Raw genomic sequence first — 22,491 nt, forward strand, 5'->3', positions numbered from 1 at the left:
GCGTTAAATGTGTTAATACATTAAGCCAAGTTTTTTGGCTTAACCCATCAGGTCATTCTGTCCGGTTTAAGTGAAAAAGCAACATTCATGTATAGCTGTCCAACTTAAGTGCTTAACCCATTAAGCTCATCAAGTCAAAAAGAAACTCCTTCCATTAAGTCCAACAAAAAATACACACCAATAACAATCAGCTGTTTCACAAAAAACAATATTATCCGTTGCATTATTCAATAAATCATCAGGGATACAAAAAACACATCTCCTAATCAACATAATTCAACTACATAATTAATACATAAATTTACAGATTTAAATCATTTCACAATGCCAAAAAACATCATCAAAAGGGCAATACAGTAAAAAGGAGAATAAAGAAAGTACCTCTCTGAATCTAAGCAAGAAACAAAGCTTCCAAATAATCATCAATATAAGCAAGACACGGCCAATGATCTGTTCTAATCCTAACCAAAGTCGATCCAACCCCAACTTCCATTTGAAATAAAAGATGATACATCGGAGGAAGAAATATCAATACATAAAAACACCCCATTTTTCTTTTATTCAAATAACCCCCATTTTCATTTCCATTTTCACCATACTCCAAATAAAGTGGGCCCTCACTCACATTCAAATCCGCCACCACAACATCAAGGTCACCGGAATCTTTCAAAACCACATCACTTAAAACCCCTCCATCCTTCACAACATCAATAAGCGAATCCCCAACAACATTCACAACAAAACGCGCTAAATTCCGTTCAACACCTCGAACAAGTTCCCTCGCCGGAATTTCAAGAAACTTCACGGACCGTGTCCCGTTCACGGCGGCAACACCTCTGCCGCCCTTCACCGGAAAAGTCTCCCGCCCAGTGCTCGATGAACTCCCGCATGCCTCCCATAACGCATTAAACAAATCTATGTAATACCCGGGTATCGAATCTTTATCAACATCTTCGGGGACAATCGCGTTCAAAAACATGTCCTCGATCCCCACGGTAACACTATGGAGGTGACCACACATGATCTGACCGTTTTCCGTGTTCGATTCTATCGACACATCGATGAGTCCCGGTGTCGGTTCTTGTGGCTGCAATTCAATCAAAACGGGTGATTTGAAGTTGTCATCTTCTTTTATATGCCCGTTGCCAGCTGGCACGATTTCTAGGGAATCAGGTGTATTCTTTTTGGTGGGTCCCCCGAGGAGAAATGGTATGCGGTATGGTTGGATCGACCCGTATGGAGCTGAAGATGAGAACTTGAGGACAGTTGCATATAATGCGGGAAGCAAATCGGGTTCGGGCCCACCCCATATTCGATTAAAGGCTTCTGATTGGAAGCTTAAGTTACATGATATTACGATTTTGATCCCTTCCATGTGTCTGAAATCAGGGATTGAAGAGAAGTGTCTTCTCAAGATTTCAACGATTTCTGAAACTTTTGAATCGGTCACACGAAGGGGTTCATTTGGGCCTTCGATTGCAGGAATGATTGGGGTATTATCGGTATTATTATTATTAATACTATTTGGGGTTTCTGGTTGCCATGATGAGGTGTCATTGTCTCTGATGACTTCAAGATTGTTGTTGTTACTAATGTTGAAAGATGATAAAGATAAGGACCAAGATTGTTTGACTAATAGGGGTTTGACTCGGTCAAGGTGGATGTAGGATGAAATATGTTTTGATTTTTTGGAATCCAAAGACAATTTTGGAGATTGGATGTTGAAGAATGAGGTGGAATGAGAAGATGGTGGAATTCCAGGGAGTTGATCCCCGGTTGTTAGCAAGTGTCTGAGCTTGTTTCCTGGCACACAGAGTAGCATCCGCAAGTATATTCTGAAAATGCAAGAAATAGCAATGTACAGTAAATGACCATTTTACCCTTGTGAGAATAGTGAAGGATTGTTTTTTTGATACCTTGCATTGTCACGGACTTCAAGATCTGGAAAATGTAAGCAGGTGAAAGCAAGAAGACGAGATAACCCAAGAAAGAATCGAGAGCTTTGGTGATGCATCAATATTGTTCTACAAAGAACAAGAACTTTACTTCCTTGAGACCATGATCTTAATCCTGTATCTGGGCCATGTTTTTGAACTAAAATACGCATGTATTTACCATAAAGCTCAAGCAATCCACCTGGTGGAACTGTTTCATTTTCAGCAATTTTTTCAAAAAGTGGGAAATAAGATCCCAATCGATAGTCTACTTTGACCTTTGGAAGCAAATGATTGTTGAATGTTTGAAGCAGACGTTCTCCAAACACATGGTGCTTATGACACCTCAGCAATCGGTTCACAAAAGCTACAATCACAGGAATCAATCCCTGAGAGTTTAGTGTCATGGACACTAACATCCTCTGCACAATTGAAGTTTGATGCATAAATATGAATATGACCTAATCTATATAAGTGGAATGTAGCTATGAAAGATCTTACATTTTACCTCTGAAGCATGGAAGATTGTGGATTCCATGAGAGTTCTGGTGGAAGAACCATTATCAGAATGAGAAGATGCTCCTATCAAAAGTTTATGAAACATCCTGAATGCAACTGAAGTTTCAGTGCTCCATGGTGGCAACCATTTGAAACCAGACACAGATTCAAGACCATCTTCAAATAGCTTCACTACAGGGACATCAGAAACCATCTGACCATTACCATTTGCATCTGCCACTCTTGACATGTCGAGTAAAATTGAACAATATGCAATCAAATCAAGCTTCAAAGCCTTCAAAGCAAGTGGATCGAATACACTTGGGTAAAATTTTAAAGCTGTTGCAAAGATTTTCTCTTTAATGACCTTTCTTGTTGACATCACTATTCCCATGAAACCCAATAACCAGTGAAGTGCAAGCACTCTGAAGACCAAAACATGTTGTGTTTCCCTTGAAATTAGCAACAAACGGCTGATAACTTCATTTTCTTGTCCACTAAAAGCTTCGGGGAATTTCAAATACATTCCTAGAAATGCGTGGCATAGCAGCATATCGAATGTGTAAAGTAACCCAGAAAACTGCACCTTCAACAATGAAGCCTGCAACTCCAATGCTACAGCCACCGGCATTATAATGGACATGAACTCAAATAACCCAAAAGGTGTCAAAAATGGAGGCCATTCAAGCAAGAAAGACATTACCCTCCTCAATTCCTTAATCGGTAAAACAGAATTCTCTCTGGTTGAACCTCCTCCGATCAAAAACTGGGGAACATTGAATGGTATCAACGGAATTGAAGTTGTAAGAATTGAAACGTTTACCTTCGAGATCACTATTCCATGAACGACACTTGCTAGCATCAATACATAGCTTTGAGCAACATGAGTTTTCTCGCTTTGACATAATGTCCACAGATGTCCAGCTGTTTCTGATAACAAGCTAGGGCATTCTCTCTCTAATTCACGCAAACACTCGCATGCGGAACCACGTAGCTGTCGATCTACACCATGATTTGGGCGGTTTACAACCGTCAACAACACCTCAATCAAACCCTCGAGTTGACTTGTGTAAGTCAAACAAGGGGTTTTACTATCCTCGCTGTTATCGATGGTAGAAAGTATGAATATAGATGTAGTTGATACGAGTAGCTGTTCTTTGAGGGAATAAGTGATTGAAACGCCGTCGACCGGAGAATTGATGACGGAGCGAAGTGTTTCGAGGAAGCGAGCTAGGGTGTTTTCCGTTTCGGTATCGGATTCCGGCGATGGAAAAAACGAGGTGAAGTATTCTTCAAGGAAGACGATGAGGTGTAGCTTGAGGTTGAGTGGGAGATCTTTGCGGGAGATGGATGATAGACAGAGGTCGATGAGAGAGATACCGGTGTAGTTCAATGAAATCCAGCGGTCACGGCGGTATCCACCGTACTGGTGGTCGTCGATTAAAGACTCCCACTCTGGCGGCGTCAGTGGTTTCAGTGGTGTCGGCGCCGGAGCCGGAGCCGGATTGTTCTCCATCTTGGCCGTGTATCTTCATTAGTTTTGCTTCCTTTTGTAGATTGGCACTTTGGAGTTTGGTCGTTTAGTTTAGTTTAGATAAAAGGAGATAAAGTCCCTAAGTTCTCAATTCATAACATTTTAGTCCTTTTGATTTTGAAAATTCTTGTTGCCAACACGATAATTATGATTAATAATGTCAAACATAATTAGCTTTTGAAAAACCAGTAACACTCTTTCCATGTGATTTTCTTTCATAATACTTAAACTCTAAGTAACTCTACCTTTCATATGCTTTAATTTACAAAATAAGCCAATCGAACATGACAAGATAATCAAATTTGAATATTGAATTTGGAATAGATCCATCAAAACGGATAAATATTAAGAACGATAATTTTTAGGGATAAAAGGCAATTTGAACGAAAACATTTAAATTTTAAGACCAAATATTTATGACCAAAATTACACGACCAAGTTTTAGTACAAAACTTTCAGCAGCAGCAGTGTGCACTTGTTTTATGTTCACAATCCTCTTATACCATTTAAATTATGAGGCGTTGCCCCTTTACCCAGTAAGTGGGCACAAACTGTGTCATTCGTCACGCCCAAGATCAAACTACTCTAAACAAGTATGCACTTTAACTAACTTGTATTTGAGCATAGTCTAGCATTTCATTAAATTGTAATTTCAACTACCTAAAAATGCTTATGCTTAATGACACAAAAATCCCAAACATAATGTGTTCGTGTTGCATATGATTATGACTACGCACAACAAGATCCTAACGGTTGAAATGTGAAATTCCACACATAAAGTCCAAGGCTTGAACCCTGACATACCCAAAATATTGCTTTTGTTTTGTAATTGAACTTTTCAATGTGTTGTTAGATAATTATGGGACCACTTCATATATATGTAATGTTATCATGAAATCAATTTATTATGGTAAGAATATAAATTGTTGATTGACCGATTTATAGAATATTTACTTACCATGTGAGTTGAGTTCCCGGTTTGACTCAAGATTCTCAAGATCCCTTTCATCTCTCACATTAGGGTTTATATCCATCTATAAGTACATGTGATGAGGAGCAAATCAAAACACACGAAAATACACTAAGAAATCCGTATGGTTCATTGCTGGGGGATTTTAGAGAGAGCTCTTGAGATCAACTGGAAAGCTCTTCCTAGTCTCTAGATCTGAAAATCTCAATGGAATAAGGTATCTAATCATTCTTTCATGTTTAAGTTTTCTTTTAATCAGATTCGAGATTAAAGATCTTCATATTATGCTTCCGCGTTTTACGTTTTGGTTATAAAAATAACCAACAATTGGTATCAGAGCTTACTTGAATCTGTTACTAGAAAATTTTGATTGGATTATAAACCATTAAAATTGTGGGATATTTTCCGATCTGATAACATTTGATGTATAACATACTTGTATACGTAACTTTGTCTTCTTGTTCTTTTCGGACATTTTTTTTCTTGCTTGAAAGCAAGATGGTATGAGATTGTGATGCTTTAAGTGTTTCTCTTATGTTACGGTTGTGAATGATTTAAAATACAAGCCAATGTTTAATTGACTACTTTACTTGTGGATGTCCAATAATAATATCAAAGCTTTATTCTTTTAATTGATTTAAAAGATTTTATGTTTATTAAAGTCTAATAAAGAAATCAAAGATATCAGTGACCATGAGGGGTTTTATCAAGTATCTAAACTTTTAGATACATACGATATATTTAAAGAATATATGTATATATAATTTGGAGACTATAATTTTTTTTTCAAATCTTCATCATGATAAAACCCAATCTGGATTAATATATTGTTTATTTGTATATCTTTGATTCAATTAAACCTTTTGACTATAGATTCGTGTCTTTTCCAACTTTTAGTAAAACTGCAGACATTAGGGTACGTAGCAGCAGCCTTTGCTATTTATAATTTGGTTTCATTTTTTCAATTATTAATTTTTGTGGCCACATACAATTGTGTATGCTCAATGTAACTTTGTTCCAGATTTTAATCCATATTTTAAGTAGCAAATGGTCACAAGTTGACATGTGTGTAAGAATTAACCTTAAAATGAAGTAGCAATTTTTTTTTACCATAAAGTTATATATTTAAATTATGAAATTATGGTACGAATAAGTTTTTAAAATTATGGTGTATGAAATTGCTACCTATTTTAATATGTTCAACTTGTATGGTTAATTTTGGTATGTAATATTTAATTATTGCAGGTTTAATCTTATGAGTAAATATTTAAATTACGGTGAAATTAAATATTTAAAATTATTAAAAAAAGTTGTACAAAAACATGCAATAGAGTTTATGGAAACTTATAAACGTGTTTTTGATTATTGATAAATTTCATTTATGACATATTATTTATTTTAAGGGTAAATTAATTGACACAATATATCGCCAAAGCGATCTCTTTTGTGAAAATTAATTTACAAAGAACTTAAATTTTATGGTTTGTATTTATTACTGCGGATATTAATCGACCCAAAGGTAGGTTAATATTTGGCCGGATAAATACATGTTTGATGATAAATATGCGACGATTTTTTAGGTTACATGTCATTAATAAGTCAATCCAAAGAGGGATTTATTAATTGACATGATATATTGTCAATTCTTATTATCAAAATTTATAGTTTATGTGTTTATTAATGCGGGTATTAGCCGACCCAAAGGTAAACTGATATTTGGCTGAATAAACATATATGTGGTGATAAACGTGTGACGATTTTTTGGTTCCATATGATTAATAAGTCAATCCAAAGAGGGTCTTGTTAATTGACATGATTTATTGTCAACGTTTATATTTAAAATAAGGACATCTCTTGCAAGTTAGTATTACTGTCCAAAGACTTGATATTAATGTTGTGTTGATACCTTGTAAAAATGTCATAAATTGAAATTATTGATTACGATTTATGGATTAATGAGCATAAAAGTAGATTTACCTATACTCTCAAAATAGAAATTTGAATTATGGTATTATACCTGTTAACATTGATCACACTTATGATTCTTACTCAATGAGATTAACTTTATGGAATGCAATGAGGACATTATGTTAGTTCTCAATTGCGTGGATATTGACCATTCATTTTGGATAGAACAACATTCTTTGAGGATGTTGAGTTTGGGGGAGAAACAAGGTTAAAACATTGTCCTTAAGGAGGAATCAATCTTGATTCCTATTATTGCTTTTGATAGTATGCAAATTATGAATCAGTGATCGACAATGTTTTTCAATCTCCTATTTTGATTACACAAACTCAATAACCTCAACTTTGGATATCCTATGTGTGGTACCACATTTATCATCAATTTATTATCTCTTTTGGTTTTGGGGTAAATACAGTAAATGATATTGTGTATCACATATTAAGTGGGAGTAAATTTATCTTTCTGGTTTTGGGTCGATATCTATACAACCTAAGTTTGGATCATAAGAAAGTAGTCAAATGAATTTTGAGATATCTATATATAACAAAAGGCTATATGCTCAACTATAGGAAATCAGATGTTTTGGAGATGATTTTATTAGATGCCAAAATGGTTACCGATCCATATCGAGATACTTTTACATTTTAGCATGATGAACCACTTCATGGAATAGACTTCGGTAGCATCTTCCATAATGGCATCATAATTTATAGCATGAAATATGGTTGCGAAAATTTGTCACGAGGCTACACATTATTGGTATTGAAAGACCATTAAAGTTGTGATAATAAATCAGCAATGTTATATTCCAATAACAGAAGTTCTATTAAATCAAAGCATATTGACATCAAGTTTCCTTCTGTTAACACAATAGTGCAAAATGGAAATATATATATAGTACATATAAACAAACTCCATGAAAGCGGATCCGCTCATAAAGGGATTACCTCCCTAGGTCTTTCATGAGCATACTACACACGTTGGTGTGATATTTGGTTTTAGTGGGAGTTTTATGGTGCGTTATGTCTTGTTTAAGAATATGTTTTTTTGTACAGAATTAAGAATTCGGTTAACTCCATTATTAGTTGCACTTATTTGAATTTTGATCTCACTTCAAGTTAAAAAGGAACTCGTTGGAAATCTATTTAGATTTTAAAACCACACTTCATGTTTAATCTATGTCGTTAGTTATATATGTATATGTGACCATTTATAGGTTTAGTTACGTAAATTGTAACGAAGACCGCTTTGATCCTATACTATTATGATTAGTGGACGAGATTGTTTAAAGGTACCAATATTATGATAGCATTCATTAAAGCGATTATACGGTTATATGTACATTTATATATTTGTGGTCCAGTGGGAGATTGTTAAATAATTATGGGACCACTTCATATATATGTAATGTTATCATGAAATCAATTTATGGTAAGAATATAAATTGTTGATGGACCAATTTATAGAATATTTACTTACCATGTGGGTTGAGTTCCCGGTTTGACTTAAGATCCTCAAGATCCATTCCATCTCTCACATTAGGGTTTATATCCATCTATAAATACATGTGATGATGAGCAAATCAAAACACATGAAAATACACTAAGAAATCCGTATGGTTCATTGTTGGGGGATTTTAGAGAGAGCTCTTGAGATCAACTGGAAAGCTCTTCCTAGTCTCTAGATCTGAAAATCTCAATGGAACAAGGTATCTAATCATTCTTTCATGTTTAAGTTTTCTTTTAATCAGATTCGAGATTAAAGATCTTCATATTATGCTTCCGCGTTTTACGTTTTGGTTATAAAAATAACCAACATGTGTCCCCTGTGAGACAACTTAACCTGTGAGACAACTTAACACGAGCTGCTCAAATGGTGCAGTTTACCATATAGTCATGCCTTAAAACTTGGTTAAATATTTGGTTGTTGCTTGTAGTTACCTTTAAAGGTATCATTTTTTTTTGTCTTTCGTCAGGCGATTTATGGAATAAGAACTTTTAAATGTTCCTTAATGTTGCGTTAACCTCTTGTGAACTAGACGACTTAATGTAGTCTCTGTCTCACCTTGTTCCACCTTTTTGAACGAACAAAAAAAATATACAATTTTTGTTCCATCGACACAATACAAGGATATCTGTCGTGTCTTGCAAAACAAACGGGCCCCTCAAATTTTTTGACAATGAGATTGTACTTTCTTGGAAGTAAACAAATTATGCATAAGAAACAAGAAAACATTTTAGAAACCTCATGCTTATTAGAGGTGACAAGTGCAAAGAGTTATTGATACAACGAACATGAAAAACCATCAACAATTACTTATAAAAAAAAAGGCCTTAATTATAATTTGAGATGATTATTTAGCCCGAGGATCATCACTTTCTAAAGAAACCCCACGGGGATCTTCCCTAACTAACAATGCCAATACGTTGTGTGAACTCCATATTTTGGTTAAATTAGCACTTGAGTCACTTAAAGTGATAGCAAAAACAGCATCAAATCCACCTGCCCCTGGAACTCCACCCAACAACACACCTTCTGTGTCCATCGTCACATCCAGGAGTCTAGTCTGAGATTCAGGTTCGATCTGTAAAATTCAAATGCATATATTGTGATTAAATATAATTAATAATTGCATCTGTATCATTATTTATGTCAAATAAACAGTAATTTATAGCTCTTTGTTATTCAGCATCACTTCTGAACACAAGGGTAAAATGGTCATTTACTCATATTTCGACAACTGAAACAATCTTTTGAACTCAAGACTGAATTTGGATAACTTATGTTTGACTTTGAAGTTAGATGATGAAAAAGTAATGAATTTATAACAAAAAAAAAACTAACTAACCGGGATGCCTGCAGCCTCACCCATCTGTCGCATGAGGGAGCGGATGTTTTGCATGGAATCTCTTGCTCCCAATAGTGCTTTAACTATTTCTACATCACTTGTTTTACTAAATTGCCCCTCCCACTGCTCAACCAACAATTATTTTCTTTATATTTGGAAGGCATTGCTATAATTAGGTAGAATTTTTAACCCTAGTTTAAATAAAAGAGACAAAAGGAATCACCTTCTCTGATTTAAGCATGCTGCAGCTTTCAACAACAGTTTTGTATGAATCCCAGTTTTCTGCAGCCAATTTGCTTAACAAATTAAGGTGTTGTTCAAGTTCAGAATTTGCTTCTGACAACTTGTTCCATGTTTCTGTTGACTTTTGTGGGTCAGATTTTTGCCATTTCTTCACAGCACCAACCATAGATGGTGTTGATGATCCTCCACTCCCGGGTTCTCCCAATACCTTACAAAAAAAATCACAAAATCATTAAAATACAAAAAATAAAAACTAAAAGATTGTAATTATTGTTATTGTTAGCATATTCACCAGATTCATTAATGGTGGCAAGGAGAATTTAGTCCTTTCATGATCCCACTTTCCTTTCAACACTTCACCAATCACTTCATCTAATGGTGTGCTACACACAGCTTCCTGTAATCATAAAACAATATAGTGTCTAATTGACTAATTCAATAACATTGAAATATTATAAAGGTTTTTTTTTCCCATTAAGCCCTGTATGGGTAAAGTAGTTGAAGGGGTAATGATGTTTGTCTAACTGTGCACATTAAGTGCTTAACCGATTAAGCCCATTAAGTCAAAAAGAAACATCCCTAAAGTCTAATGTGTGTGTGTGTGTGTGTGTGTGTGAGAGAGAGAGAGAGAGAGAGAGAGAGAGAGAGAGAGAGATACCTGAGCTGAGGAAATGATTTTTGGTGAAAAGCGGACATAGCGATGGCTTCCATAAACAGCAGAACTAACATCAAAACCACTGCCAACTTTCCCTTGAGCAATGCAGTGAGCAGTTTGAGCTATCATATGCACAGTATCCAAATTTGAACTGAAGTCATTTTTTTGATCTTTACTGGAACTTAAAAGATCAACAACTCCAAGGTAATGTAGTAAAGCAGCTACTACAGCAGTTGTCATGGCTGCAGATGATCCTAACCCAGTTTTTGCAACTTCAGGCTTGATGTTTTTTTCTCCATTTGATTCTTCAGCATTAAAAGTAATTGATGTGAATGGTGAAAGAGAAGCCAATGATTCCGGGACTAAAGGGAGCCCACGTGCTTCAATCTAAACTTGTACATACAACTTTTCAGATACTTCAAAGTACTAAATTTCAAGAAATAGCAATGCACTTTCATTTCTTTGTGCATTATAGCATCTTACTTTGACTTCTTTCTATTACAACTTTGTACATTGTGCATTGCAATTTTACTTTTTTTTTTTCGTATTAGGAGTAGGACATTGTGTAAATTTTTCAAAGTAGAAAGTTGTAATATGGAAAAAATTGAAAGTAGGATGATATAAATAACAAATGAATGTGAGGAGTACATTGCTTTTCTTGCAACTGACCCAATTTCAAATCTCTTTATACAATTAGCATTGAAAGGGCAACTGATTTTGCTTTACAGAATGATATATACCTGATTCCGATATGAATAGAAGTCATTGCAACCCAAGATTGTAATATCCATACCTGTATAAATAATCAGTTAGTCATCAGAATGCTGAGTTCGTTTTATTCAGTAAAATATGCAAATATGAAGCCTATATTGTACCTTGTGACAGTAATTTGTGCAAATCATTCCTCTTATTCTTGTCCAGTGTGGCATATGCTGCTGCTATGGAATATTGGACTGCATACTCAACAAAGGGGTTCCTTGATTCACTGAGATTGAAGCAAAAGTTGATGAAGATCAGTGATAAGACTTTTTAAGCCACACCTTAAAAAACCAATAATCGTTCCCATTTTTCTTTATCAACTGCTCTAAATCATTTGTTGGTATTCAACATACATTGTTCTAAACATTCAATCAAAACACTTACCTTGAACATTGAAGTGTAAAATCTTTTAGTGACATTTTGTATGTAGTTTCTCTTGACATCTGAGGAGAGTTTACCTTCACTTCCATCCATTCCTGAAAACAAAAGAGATAAGGACTATAGTCACACAAATGCATTATATTGTTCTAAAAGGCATTATCTTCATAGATATATAAACAAATAACAGGTGCAAATACATGTTTGATTATTGCATTACTAGAAGAAAAGAAAAAAAAAAACAAATTTCAACATAGATCACTCACCTCTGCCAAACAATCAGATCCCACTGCATCATAAAGTGGCTTAAGAATAGCATAAAATCGAGCATTTGTACTGAGAACGATTCCTGCATTGGGTCTCTCCAATACCAGATAACCACCAGTCATCAGAACCTTCCCCGGAGCAGAAGCAACCCTAAAAAGATCAAAACTCAACTTTCAAACAACAAGTTTCTCTATTATCCTCTTTAGAACGTATTCAAAGCAAGCATAGTTCAAGATAGACCAGAAATACATGCCATTACGACTCAGTTCCAAACTAATCATTTAAACACGAACAGAGGTATTCGGGACTTACACAGCCATTTTTCAAAAAATCGCAGTCGACGTTTGAAAGATTGAGCTGAAACAACCTACAAATGTAGTCAAAATCACTTAGTTTCTTTCGGAAAACGTAATTTGATCGGTACATGAAAGACAAGTTATCATCTTACCCAGAATAGAATTCGACGGAGAAACTATAGAGCAAGCGTAGAGTGATTGAGAAGGAGAAAACACCAGCTGCCATGGTATGTTGATTGTTAATATAGTTATTGACGTTCAACGTTGCATCGCTGCTTGACGAGGGCCCACACTCGTCACTCACACTCTTCACATCTTCCACATTTTAGTGCTCCCTTTTGTCCATATATATGGGACTAAAATATTGTATAAAGCAGCAGGTCTTCTTTGATTTTAGATTTGGTCAAATTTTGTTATACTTATGGGTTAATTATATAAAATACCGAGATAGTGTGTTTTTATCATTTTCTTCCCGGAATCAGAAATTCCTAAATATATATTTTGTTAGAAAAAAAAGTGATTTTAATGTAATATAAGGTTAGTCCGGTAAAGAAATCCTTTTCCACAATAAATAAATTTGATCATCTTGATTTTGATTAAGGGAAATGGTTATTGTAGTCGACTATCTTTGTATATTAGTTTAAATGGTCCATCATGATTATTTTTTGCATTTAAAGGGCTTGTACTTATAATTTTATGATTTAATATGTCACAATTTAACATGTGAAGGGTTCAACTGGTAACACCCATCATATCAGGATCTTTGTTTATGCCACTATTGCCAAGTAGATTAAAGATGTCATGTCATTGCCACGTGTGTGTAAGTAAATGAAACCTAATATCCGTTTAAACCCACTGAACTGTCCCTTTCATCTTCTTCATTCTGCTACCTTTTCATCCGTATACTTTTCTCAACCCGTTCTTGGCACGAATCTGTTTCTTAAACTCATCGTTGCTCAAATCGGCCAACATAATCATTTCTATGACTGTTTACATGAAGATAGATCTCCATTTTGCCAAAATTTTTACGGGGTACCCGCTATAGGTTACTCAGATGGAGCAGAGCAAAGGTTTGATGATGTCGATTTTGCTGAAATGGATAACAGCGAGTTTATGGTGTTCCTTCAAAGATTCGCTAATGAGTTATGCTTGAATGTTTACTTTTGCATGCCCGATATTGAGTTCCTTGATGGATTGAGGATAATAGCTAATGATAAAGACTACCAGGAGTTCATTGAAGTGGGGTATAATTCTGATTGTGTAATTCATGTATACATGGACCATCTTAGTGTTAATGTACATCAATGGACACTTGACGAGCTAGCTGAAGTATGCAGTTCATTAGACGAACTGTCTATTGGAAATGAAGTTCATGAAGAAGTGCAAGGTGGTATGGATATGGATGATAGAATTGACATTGAGGATTTGCTAGGTCATAATTTGCAAGGTACTATGGAAGATTTGCAAGGTGAGGAAGATGATGACATTGACATGGAAGTTGACAATGAACCTGATAAGTGTATTCCTATGAACAAGACAAAAGATGAGGAGTTTTTGAGCAAGTTGTGGCCAAAGGACCAAGGTACCCCTCACAGTCCACCTCGTGAAGAGCCATATGATCAACTACATGAGGATGAGGTAATATCTAATAACCAAGCTATTTACAATGAGAATATTTATTGGAAAAAGCAGAAGCCTATATTAGGTATGAGATTTGTCAATCCTAAACAACTGAAACACATGATGTGTAACTATGCTGTTGCAAATGGTTATCAATTATGCAACAAGAAAAATAATAGCATGAGACTTTTAGTGAAATGTTGTTTGGGTGCTTGCAAGTTTAAAATGTGGGCTTCTTGGATGAGTGAGGAAAAATATTTCCAAATTAAGAGTCTCATAAATGAGCATTACTGTGCAAGAAACTTTAAATTAGGTTCAATTGTGAACTATGCCTGGATAGGTAGCCATTACACCACCCAATTTTTACAGAAACAAAAAGTAAGCGTGAGGCTCCTTAGGGATGAGGTTAAAGAGAAATTTGGGATATATTGAAACATCCCAAAAATACGGTCCAAAAATTTCGTTTTAAATCATTTAAGAAAACCATAATTCATCAGACATCATAATAATAAAATCACAAGTCATGTATCTCAAAACATCGTATCAAAAATTCTGTATCAATCACTGTCAAAATATCATAGTCTAAACATCCCAGGCTAAAAGTTGTGGTGTGTGCCATGCAGTCATCCCGAGCTCTTCCCCTTGCTAGCGAAAGTACCTGAAACCAAAACTAAAAACTATAAGCACGAAGCCTAGTGAGTCTCCCCAAACTACCACATACCATACACATAATCTGTAACATCCGAATATCCAGGCATGGAAAATTGAGTATTTTATGTTGGAATATGAAGAGAATCGGCGAGTTGATGCCTCAACTCGTCGAGTAGGATGGCGGCTTGGTGATCTGTTTAATGAAGGGACTCGACGAGTCGGGTATCTGGACTCGCCGAGTCAGTGCTGTTAAGGAAAACCCTAATTGCCCGGGTTTGAGACCTATTTAAAGGACCTTATAGCCCTCTTGTGCGGCTACCAGTCCAGAGAGAGGTACCCTAGAGGGATGGAGCGAAGAGTGAGAGAGATAAAGCCATTCTAAGCAATTCTTGGTGTGATTTTGCAAGGGAGAAGTCATTTCCAGCAAGGGGAGGTCAAGGGAGTTGTTGATTCAGAGTTCTTGAGCTTATATCTTCATTGTAGAGGTATCAAATCGTTTTCCCTTTTCTGTTTTGGATGAGATTGGTGATTTTAGGGTTTTCACACCTTCCTATGGCTTGTAGTGATGAGTATAGGGTCCCTTTATGTGAGAGATCCCAGATATGGACCCATAGAGGTCCATAGGACCTTATTTTATATGCTTTATGTTGATTCATGGAGAGACTGAGACTTTGATGCCATTCTTGGAGCCATCTCTCCAAGGAAAGCCTTGTGAGCCTTGCATGTATGTCAAGCCTCGACCTTTATGTGGTTATTGGTCGTAGGGGAGCCAGATCTATGGATTAGAGGAACAAATCTGACCTCAGAAGGTCAGATGAGTGTTGGCATGGGAGCAACTCGCCGAGTCCATGGGGAGACTCAACGAGTTGAGTCGGGTTGCCCACAATTCGAATCCAGTGGAAACCCGTCGAGTGGAAGGTTTACTCGACGAGTCGAGTGAGGCCATGGAAGAGTCAAAAGACACGCATGGACTCGCCGCGTCACCCTTGTGTACTCGATGAGTTTGGTCAGTGTTGATCATTGACTTGAGTTGACTTTTAGGGTTTGGTCAACAATTGGTCATATGGACCATTTGAAGGGTAAAATGGTCTTTTATCCTTCTTAGAGGACATGGAAGGGATTAGTCTAGCTTGGAGAGATGTTATTGATTGAGATAATTGTTTATGTATTTAGGCAGAGGCTAGATCAGTGTATCTGCATGCGAGATTACTAGAGACATCCGAGGTGAGTCTTCTCACTATACTTTACTTAGAGTGGTAACATAGTTAAGTGACAGAGTTATTGTATGCTATCTATACGATGTGTGGCACTGCATTATTTCTATGTGATTTATGATGTGTGTATATCAGAGTTAGGACCAGAAGGTCCACAGAGCTAGGACCAGAGGGTCCACAAAGTTAGGATTAGAGTTATGTGCCAGTGTATTTGTATGTTATTTATGTTATGAGATTTGTTGTGATATGTGATATGTATGATTCAGAGTTACCAGAGTTAGGACCTTTGGGTCCATAGAGTTAGGACCAGAGGGTCCACTGAGAGTTGGGACTGGAGGGTCCCACTAAGACACACTGACCAGAAGGTCAATAGAGTTATAGCCTTGAGTGGCTAATATGTGTTAGAGTGGTATTTTGGGGAACTTGCTAAGCTTCGTGCTTACAGTGTTTTGTGTTATGTGTTTCAGGTTTCCTCAGAATCACAGGACGGCACTGGCTCGATTGTACACACCAGAGGAAGCGTTTGTTTTGGAGGATCCTGGTTTATTAATGTGATTGAACAAAAGAGTCATGATTTGTAATTTAAATAAAAATGAGATTTTTATGAAATGTGTTAAAGAAATAAGCGAATTTAAATGAAAATTTTGTTTTGAAAATTTCGGTGTTACAAGTTGGTATCAGAGCCTTGGTTTGAGGGATTCGGATGCACCTTCGGGTAAATCTGGGCTCAAACTGAGGAAGTAAGAAAATTTTTCAAATAAATGATTTTCTAAAAGTGAATAAGAGTTCAAAGAGAAAGCGAGAAAGAGCAGTGTGTACAATCAGCCAGAGCCCGAACGGTGATTTCCCAAAATACCCTTACTTTGTTATGAGATATTTATGATACATTTTATGAGATATTATGCATGCTAGAGACAGGCTAGGTATTTCATATCTTAGGACTAGAGTGGCCTGATTTGTGATGCCTTAACCTATGAGTTGCTGTTGTATGAGATGTGCTTTTGAGTATGAGATAAGTGAGAGTATTCAGCAGGAATCCTTTAAGGGATTCGAGTAGAGGAGTAATCTAAGAGAGGTATCTATATGAGCTTATGAGGAGTCTGCCGAGAGGGTAGCCAGAGGCCATGTGGGGCGAAGATGTTAGAGTTCGGTGATATCCTTCGAGTGTGAGGAAAGCGAGTGGATAATAACCTTGGGAGGTTTTACGTGTTGAAGGAGATGCTTCGATGCCCGAATGCTGCTTGCTTCGTGCTTTGTGGAGCTCTCGATGATGGGAGTCAACTACTAAGTGAATATGACGATATTCAGGAGGTAGATGGCTGGCATCATTAGGAGTTCTTCAACAGCTGATGGCGGAGAAGTGGTAGAACCAAGAAAGAACCTAGGTAGTAACCTTGGCCAGATGAGTGCGCTGGCAGAGTATAGCATTTCGCTGAGGAGCGAGCACGCGTGACAGAATTGGTGAACGAGAAGGTTGATCAGCTACTTAGGAGCTCTGGGATGGTCCGTGTGGAAAGTATGGGTAGATGTGGCAGGTAGTATGGGCCCGTACTACCGAAAGCAGAGGATCCATACTCGATACAGGGAGTATTCTGAAGGTTCTAAGTAGCAGATTGAGGAGTGATGTTATGGTTCAAGTACCATACATCAGAGCAGATTGAGGAGTGATGTTATGGTTCGAGTACCATACATCGGAGCAGATTGGGAAGTGATGTTATGGTTCGAGTACCATACATCGGAGCAGATTGGGAAGTGATGCCATGGTTCGAGTACCATGCATCTTAGCAGATTGAGGGGTGATGTTATAGATTCGAGTGCCATGCATTGTAGCAGATTGATAAGAGATGTCAGGGGTTGAGTATCATGGTTCTTAACATAGGATGCTTGTGATTCTCCGGTTGTCCGATCAGGATTGATTGGTGGAGTTGGACGTGATGGGGTTTAAGGCCTGAGGGCCATGATTGAGTTCGAAAAGGCATCCCTTGAGTCTAAGTCGTAGACACCAAATGAACACGTAAAGTCTCAGACTTACTTCTATGCATGGCCTTTTGGGTCTTAAAAGGACATAATAACGTATTTAAGCTTGCATGCAGCTTCCATGGTCATAAAAGTTTGCACCTTTATGCCATGAAACCCCTTCTAGATCCTAGATCTGAAAGGTAAGCCACTTGGGACTTCCATGTCCCAAAGATCAAGATTCTTAAACCAAAACCCTCATAAAATGGAACTAAGAAGATCTAATGAACTGATAGTCAAGTTAGAGACTTGATTAACAGAAAATAATTAGGATGGAAGGAAATCTCTGGATCTACTATCTTCTCCTTGAACCTTATAACTCCTTCTTCTTCTTCAAGCTTTAATAACACACAAATATTACTCAAGAATGGCTCACACACTCACAAAAAGCTCTAGGGTTTCATGGATTAGGGCTTGGGACTTGGAGGCTGGAAATGAGGCCATAAGGTGGGGATTAAGATGCTTAAATAGGGTGCAAAACCCCGAAATTAGGGTTTCACTATGGCAGACCTACTCGCCGAGTTGAGGGCTCTCAACTTGTTGAGTAGATTGCTGAAAAACCCGCGTCCAATCTTGTTTCAACTCGACGAGTCTGGGGCTCCCAACTCGTCGAGTAGCTCTACAAAATGAATAAATTATAAATAAATGCGTACTAGGAATCAGGCGTTACATATATGTAACCAACAACGACATTGTAGGATTATTCGCGTAGCGTTTGAGGTGAGTCTTCTCACTATACTTGTGTGGTTATTTATATGTGACCAGAGGGTTTGATTCATATTATTGAACGAAGGGTCTTGTTCGTGTTATTGAATTATTCGTATTATTGACCGGAGGGTCTTATTTTCTTATAATGAGATATGTATTATTATGCATTATGTTTTTGTGACTTATGCTGTTATATTATTTTGTGTGTATATATTGAGTTATGACCGGAGGGTCCATACCGAGACATGAGACCGGAGGGTCTTTACTGAGACACATGACCGGAGGGTCCTTATCGAGATTTAGTCATGAGAGGTTAATTATTTGTGTATGTGGTATTTTGGGGAACTCACTAAACTTCGTGCTTATATTGTTGATTTAAATATATTTCATGTACTTTTGTAGATTCCAGGAAGGCAGATGCATGATTGTACACATTCACCGGCTTATGATGTCTTGTAGATTTTGGGATACTCTGATATTGTTTTAATTATGATGTATAATTCCGTGACAACTTGAATTTATGAATAATGTTTGGTGAATTAAAAATGAAAATTTTGTTTTGAAATTCGAGGCGTTACAAGGGGAGGAGTTCGCGAGTCATTCACCGAGTACGTTATTACACCCACAGTTTGAGGTGAGTCTCCTTTCATGGAATTTGTGGGTCAAAGGCACCAAGGCTGACATACTAGTTATGATATGACATGATGGTTATTTTTGTGGTAATTATCGGTTGTGCATGTATTATTTGGTAATTCTGTGAATTATGTGTGATAATATATAGTAGAGGTAGGGGTGAAATAGACCCGATATCCGGTTGAAATAGACCGAAGGGGCAGGTCGAGCACCCAAATATGCTCGACATTATCCGGTCGAAATAGACCTAAGGGGCTGGTCGAGCACCCATATATGCTTGGCAGTATCTAGTTGAAATAGAACGAAGGGGGTAGGCCAACACTCGTATATGATTGGCAATATGTTTATTTTGTATATGGTATGGTGGGGGAACTCACAAGGCTTTGTGCTTACAGTTTCAGTTTGTGTTTCAGGTATTTCTAGCTCGAAGGGGGAAAGGGTCGGCATGGTCTCATCGCACCACACTATGTTTTTCCGCAGTAGAGATTTTGGGACTTATGCTCTGATAATACTTTTCTATGTCTGGTTTTGTTGAAATACTATAATCACCGTATGTACACATTGCTTTTGAAACTAATGATATTTTGGGATATGGAACTAGTAACTTAAAAAAAAACAAAAAAGAAAATTTTGGGTTGTAATTTTTGGGATGTGTTACATAGACCAAAGGTAAACAAAAGAAGTGATGCATCAGAAAATCTTCCAAGACACATTGTGTCTAAGGTATGGAAAATAATTTCGTGCACTGTGTATAAAAAAGCAGGGCATAACAAGGTTATTTGTCCTAAAGTTAAAAGGCCACATGTACAAATGGAAAGGGTTCAAAGGCCCACAAAACTTAAGGTCACCAAAAGGAAAACAAAGGCCAAGGGTGAAGATGGTGAAAGAAGTTATGTATCAAAGGTTGTTGATGAAGGAAGTTGTGGACCAAAGGCAATTGATGAAGGAAGTTGTGGACCAAAGTCAGTTGATGAAGGAGATAAAGGACCAAAAGTTGGCGGTAAAAGAAAAAATTCAGAGAGAATCATAAAAATGAAACTTGCAAAGAAGGTTAAGACCAAGGATGAGAAAGGAGAAACTAGTGCAAACCCAGTAGACCTTAATGAGTAGGGAGTATTTTATGGTGTTATGTGGTTATGTTTGATAATGGTTTGACATTAAGGTGTAGTTGTTTGGTTTTACATTTAGTTATTTGTTTGAAGTTAGTTTGTTTGGTTTGACAATGGTTTATATAATTATCATGCTTTGGCTGTCCTTTAATAATAATAGTTTTCAATGTGCATGCATGTAATTCCATGATGTATCATGTGGTCCTTGTGTTCTTAGTGGACAAATATACAATTACTGTTAAATTTTTTTAATGCTATTTAGCAACGTAGTATATGTAATTAAAAAGTTAAGGGTAATGACATGTAATTCCAACATTTAAGAACATTTGGTCCTTGTGTTCTTAGTGGACAAATATACAATAATTGTTAACAATTTTAATATGATTTTTAGCAACGTACTATATGTAATGACATTAAGGGTGGCATAATTTCACCAAATTAAGGGTAATTAGCATCCCTATATGTAAATAAGGGTAATGACAAGACAACAATACATCAAGGTCACATCACACAACTATAAATTATTCTTAATTCAACTACCCAAATACATTTGATTACAACTTATAAATGATTAAACCCAGAAAAAAAAACCCAACTACAAAGTAAAATCAGCTTCAACTTCAACACTTCTGATTCCAGCTTCTTCTTCGACCTCAAAAGTACAATTAAAATGATTCCTTCATTGTTGCATTTATTTCATTAACCCAAGAAATGAAACCTAATTGGGCTCCCTAAATAAGAAATTAAGGTTACATTTAGAAAACAATTGTGAACTAGAGTTCTAAAAATATGACTACATTTACCTTGTTTGTATGTGCATAAAATGGTCTTCCAGGGTTAGTGTCAGTCAGAGATGTGAGAATTATTGTCGGACTTCCACACCCACACACAATCTTCATCTTGTCGAATTTTGTTGGATCTCACTCGACAATTGATTTGAAAGAGACAAAAAAATGAAAGAGGGACCCTTTTGAATGAGACACCCCTTTTTACAACTGTTATGAACATGAAATGACAAAACTACCCTCACCGTGCAAGGCACATGGGTTCAAGAATCCAACATATGTTTTGTTCTTCGTTCTTGCATGATATGTCAACCAAAGTCAAAGTGTTCATAAAGTCAAACATGAGATACAAAATGCCTGAGATCAACTTAGGTCTTTTTCCATTTAGAAGCTTAACAAACGTACAAAATGTCTGTCATCAACACACGGCTTTTCACATAATCCATAGATAGCACACAAAAAAGAAAAAAAAACATGAATAGAAAACCTAAAACTATTATATCTATAATATATATGCATCGTAATGTACCCCCAACAACTTATCTAAGCTTCATAAGAACTTTGACCCCAACCACCATCATCCCAAGCATTGCCACCATGACGCCACCCATCACCACATCAATCGCTTTTAACTTCCTGTCATGATCTTCCAATTTGTGATGGAGACTGATGTGATCAACATGGCACACATTGGAATCTTTACCCAGCTGATCTTTGAGCCTCTACATCTCGATCTGGATGGAAACAATCTTGTCTCCACAGTCGCAAAGAATGGTATGTAGGTCGTTGAGGTTGAGAAACTCCCATAAATTTATCGATTCAGGTGAAGGAGGTGGTGGAGCTGACATTGCTAGTATTTAGGGTTTTGGGCGGAATTGTGTTTTCCCAAATAAGGTAAAAAATTCTTGAGAATATGCTAGGTTAAGCCCCACATGGGTTTGTGGTGGTGCTTTTTCCCCCCACCACCGACGTTTCCTTGTCCTCTAAGGGTGGTTGGTGGGTTGGTAGAAGTTAATGAAGGTATTAAATCGACTTAGGTGGAAGACGAGTCCACTCGTCTATGACTCGATGCTGACTCACCCACTTACTTGGCACTCCACACAGTAGTATTACCTTCAAATGTGGGTTAAAGTACCAAAGTGACCGATCATTTACAAGTACAAGCCCTTTAAATGCAAAAAATAGTCACGATTGACCATTTAAACCAAAATACGAAAGATAGTTGGGCTACAGTGACAATTTCCCTTTGATTAAATCTTTGAATTCTAATCGTTAGTTTTGCTAGTATCCCAAGTTTCAATTCCATATGGCATGATCAAATAACTTAAACATGTTATTATTTTTGCATGACATCAACCATTTTCAACATGTGTCTTGAATTTTTAACTATTTTCACATGACATCAAC

At 36.7% G+C, this 22,491-nt stretch overlaps 2 protein-coding genes across 2 annotated transcripts; both read right to left on the reverse strand.

Annotated features, from left to right (window-relative positions):
• Positions 1-194: 194 nt before the first annotated feature.
• Positions 195-3,979, reverse strand: LOC145092155 (AP-5 complex subunit beta-like protein). Its single transcript, XM_079030066.1, has 3 exons — positions 2,443-3,979; positions 1,917-2,356; positions 195-1,835 (listed from the first exon to the last, which is right to left on the reverse strand). The coding sequence occupies exons 1-3, from the start codon at positions 3,946-3,948 to the stop codon at positions 392-394; spliced, it is 3,390 nt and encodes a 1,129-aa protein (XP_078886192.1). The 5' UTR covers positions 3,949-3,979; the 3' UTR covers positions 195-391.
• A 5,157-nt stretch (positions 3,980-9,136) lies between these two features.
• Positions 9,137-12,631, reverse strand: LOC145092156 (phosphomevalonate kinase, peroxisomal-like). Its single transcript, XM_079030067.1, has 11 exons — positions 12,501-12,631; positions 12,365-12,419; positions 12,052-12,202; positions 11,792-11,883; positions 11,524-11,633; positions 11,389-11,441; positions 10,652-11,035; positions 10,286-10,390; positions 9,974-10,201; positions 9,751-9,873; positions 9,137-9,486 (listed from the first exon to the last, which is right to left on the reverse strand). The coding sequence occupies exons 2-11, from the start codon at positions 12,370-12,372 to the stop codon at positions 9,256-9,258; spliced, it is 1,485 nt and encodes a 494-aa protein (XP_078886193.1). The 5' UTR covers positions 12,373-12,419; positions 12,501-12,631; the 3' UTR covers positions 9,137-9,255.
• Between the last annotated feature and the right edge of the window lie 9,860 nt (positions 12,632-22,491).

This window comes from Lactuca serriola, chromosome 3 (assembly GCF_051521515.1).
Source record: "Lactuca serriola cultivar US96UC23 chromosome 3, Lser_US96UC23_V15, whole genome shotgun sequence".
Classification (NCBI taxonomy): domain Eukaryota; kingdom Viridiplantae; phylum Streptophyta; class Magnoliopsida; order Asterales; family Asteraceae; genus Lactuca; species Lactuca serriola.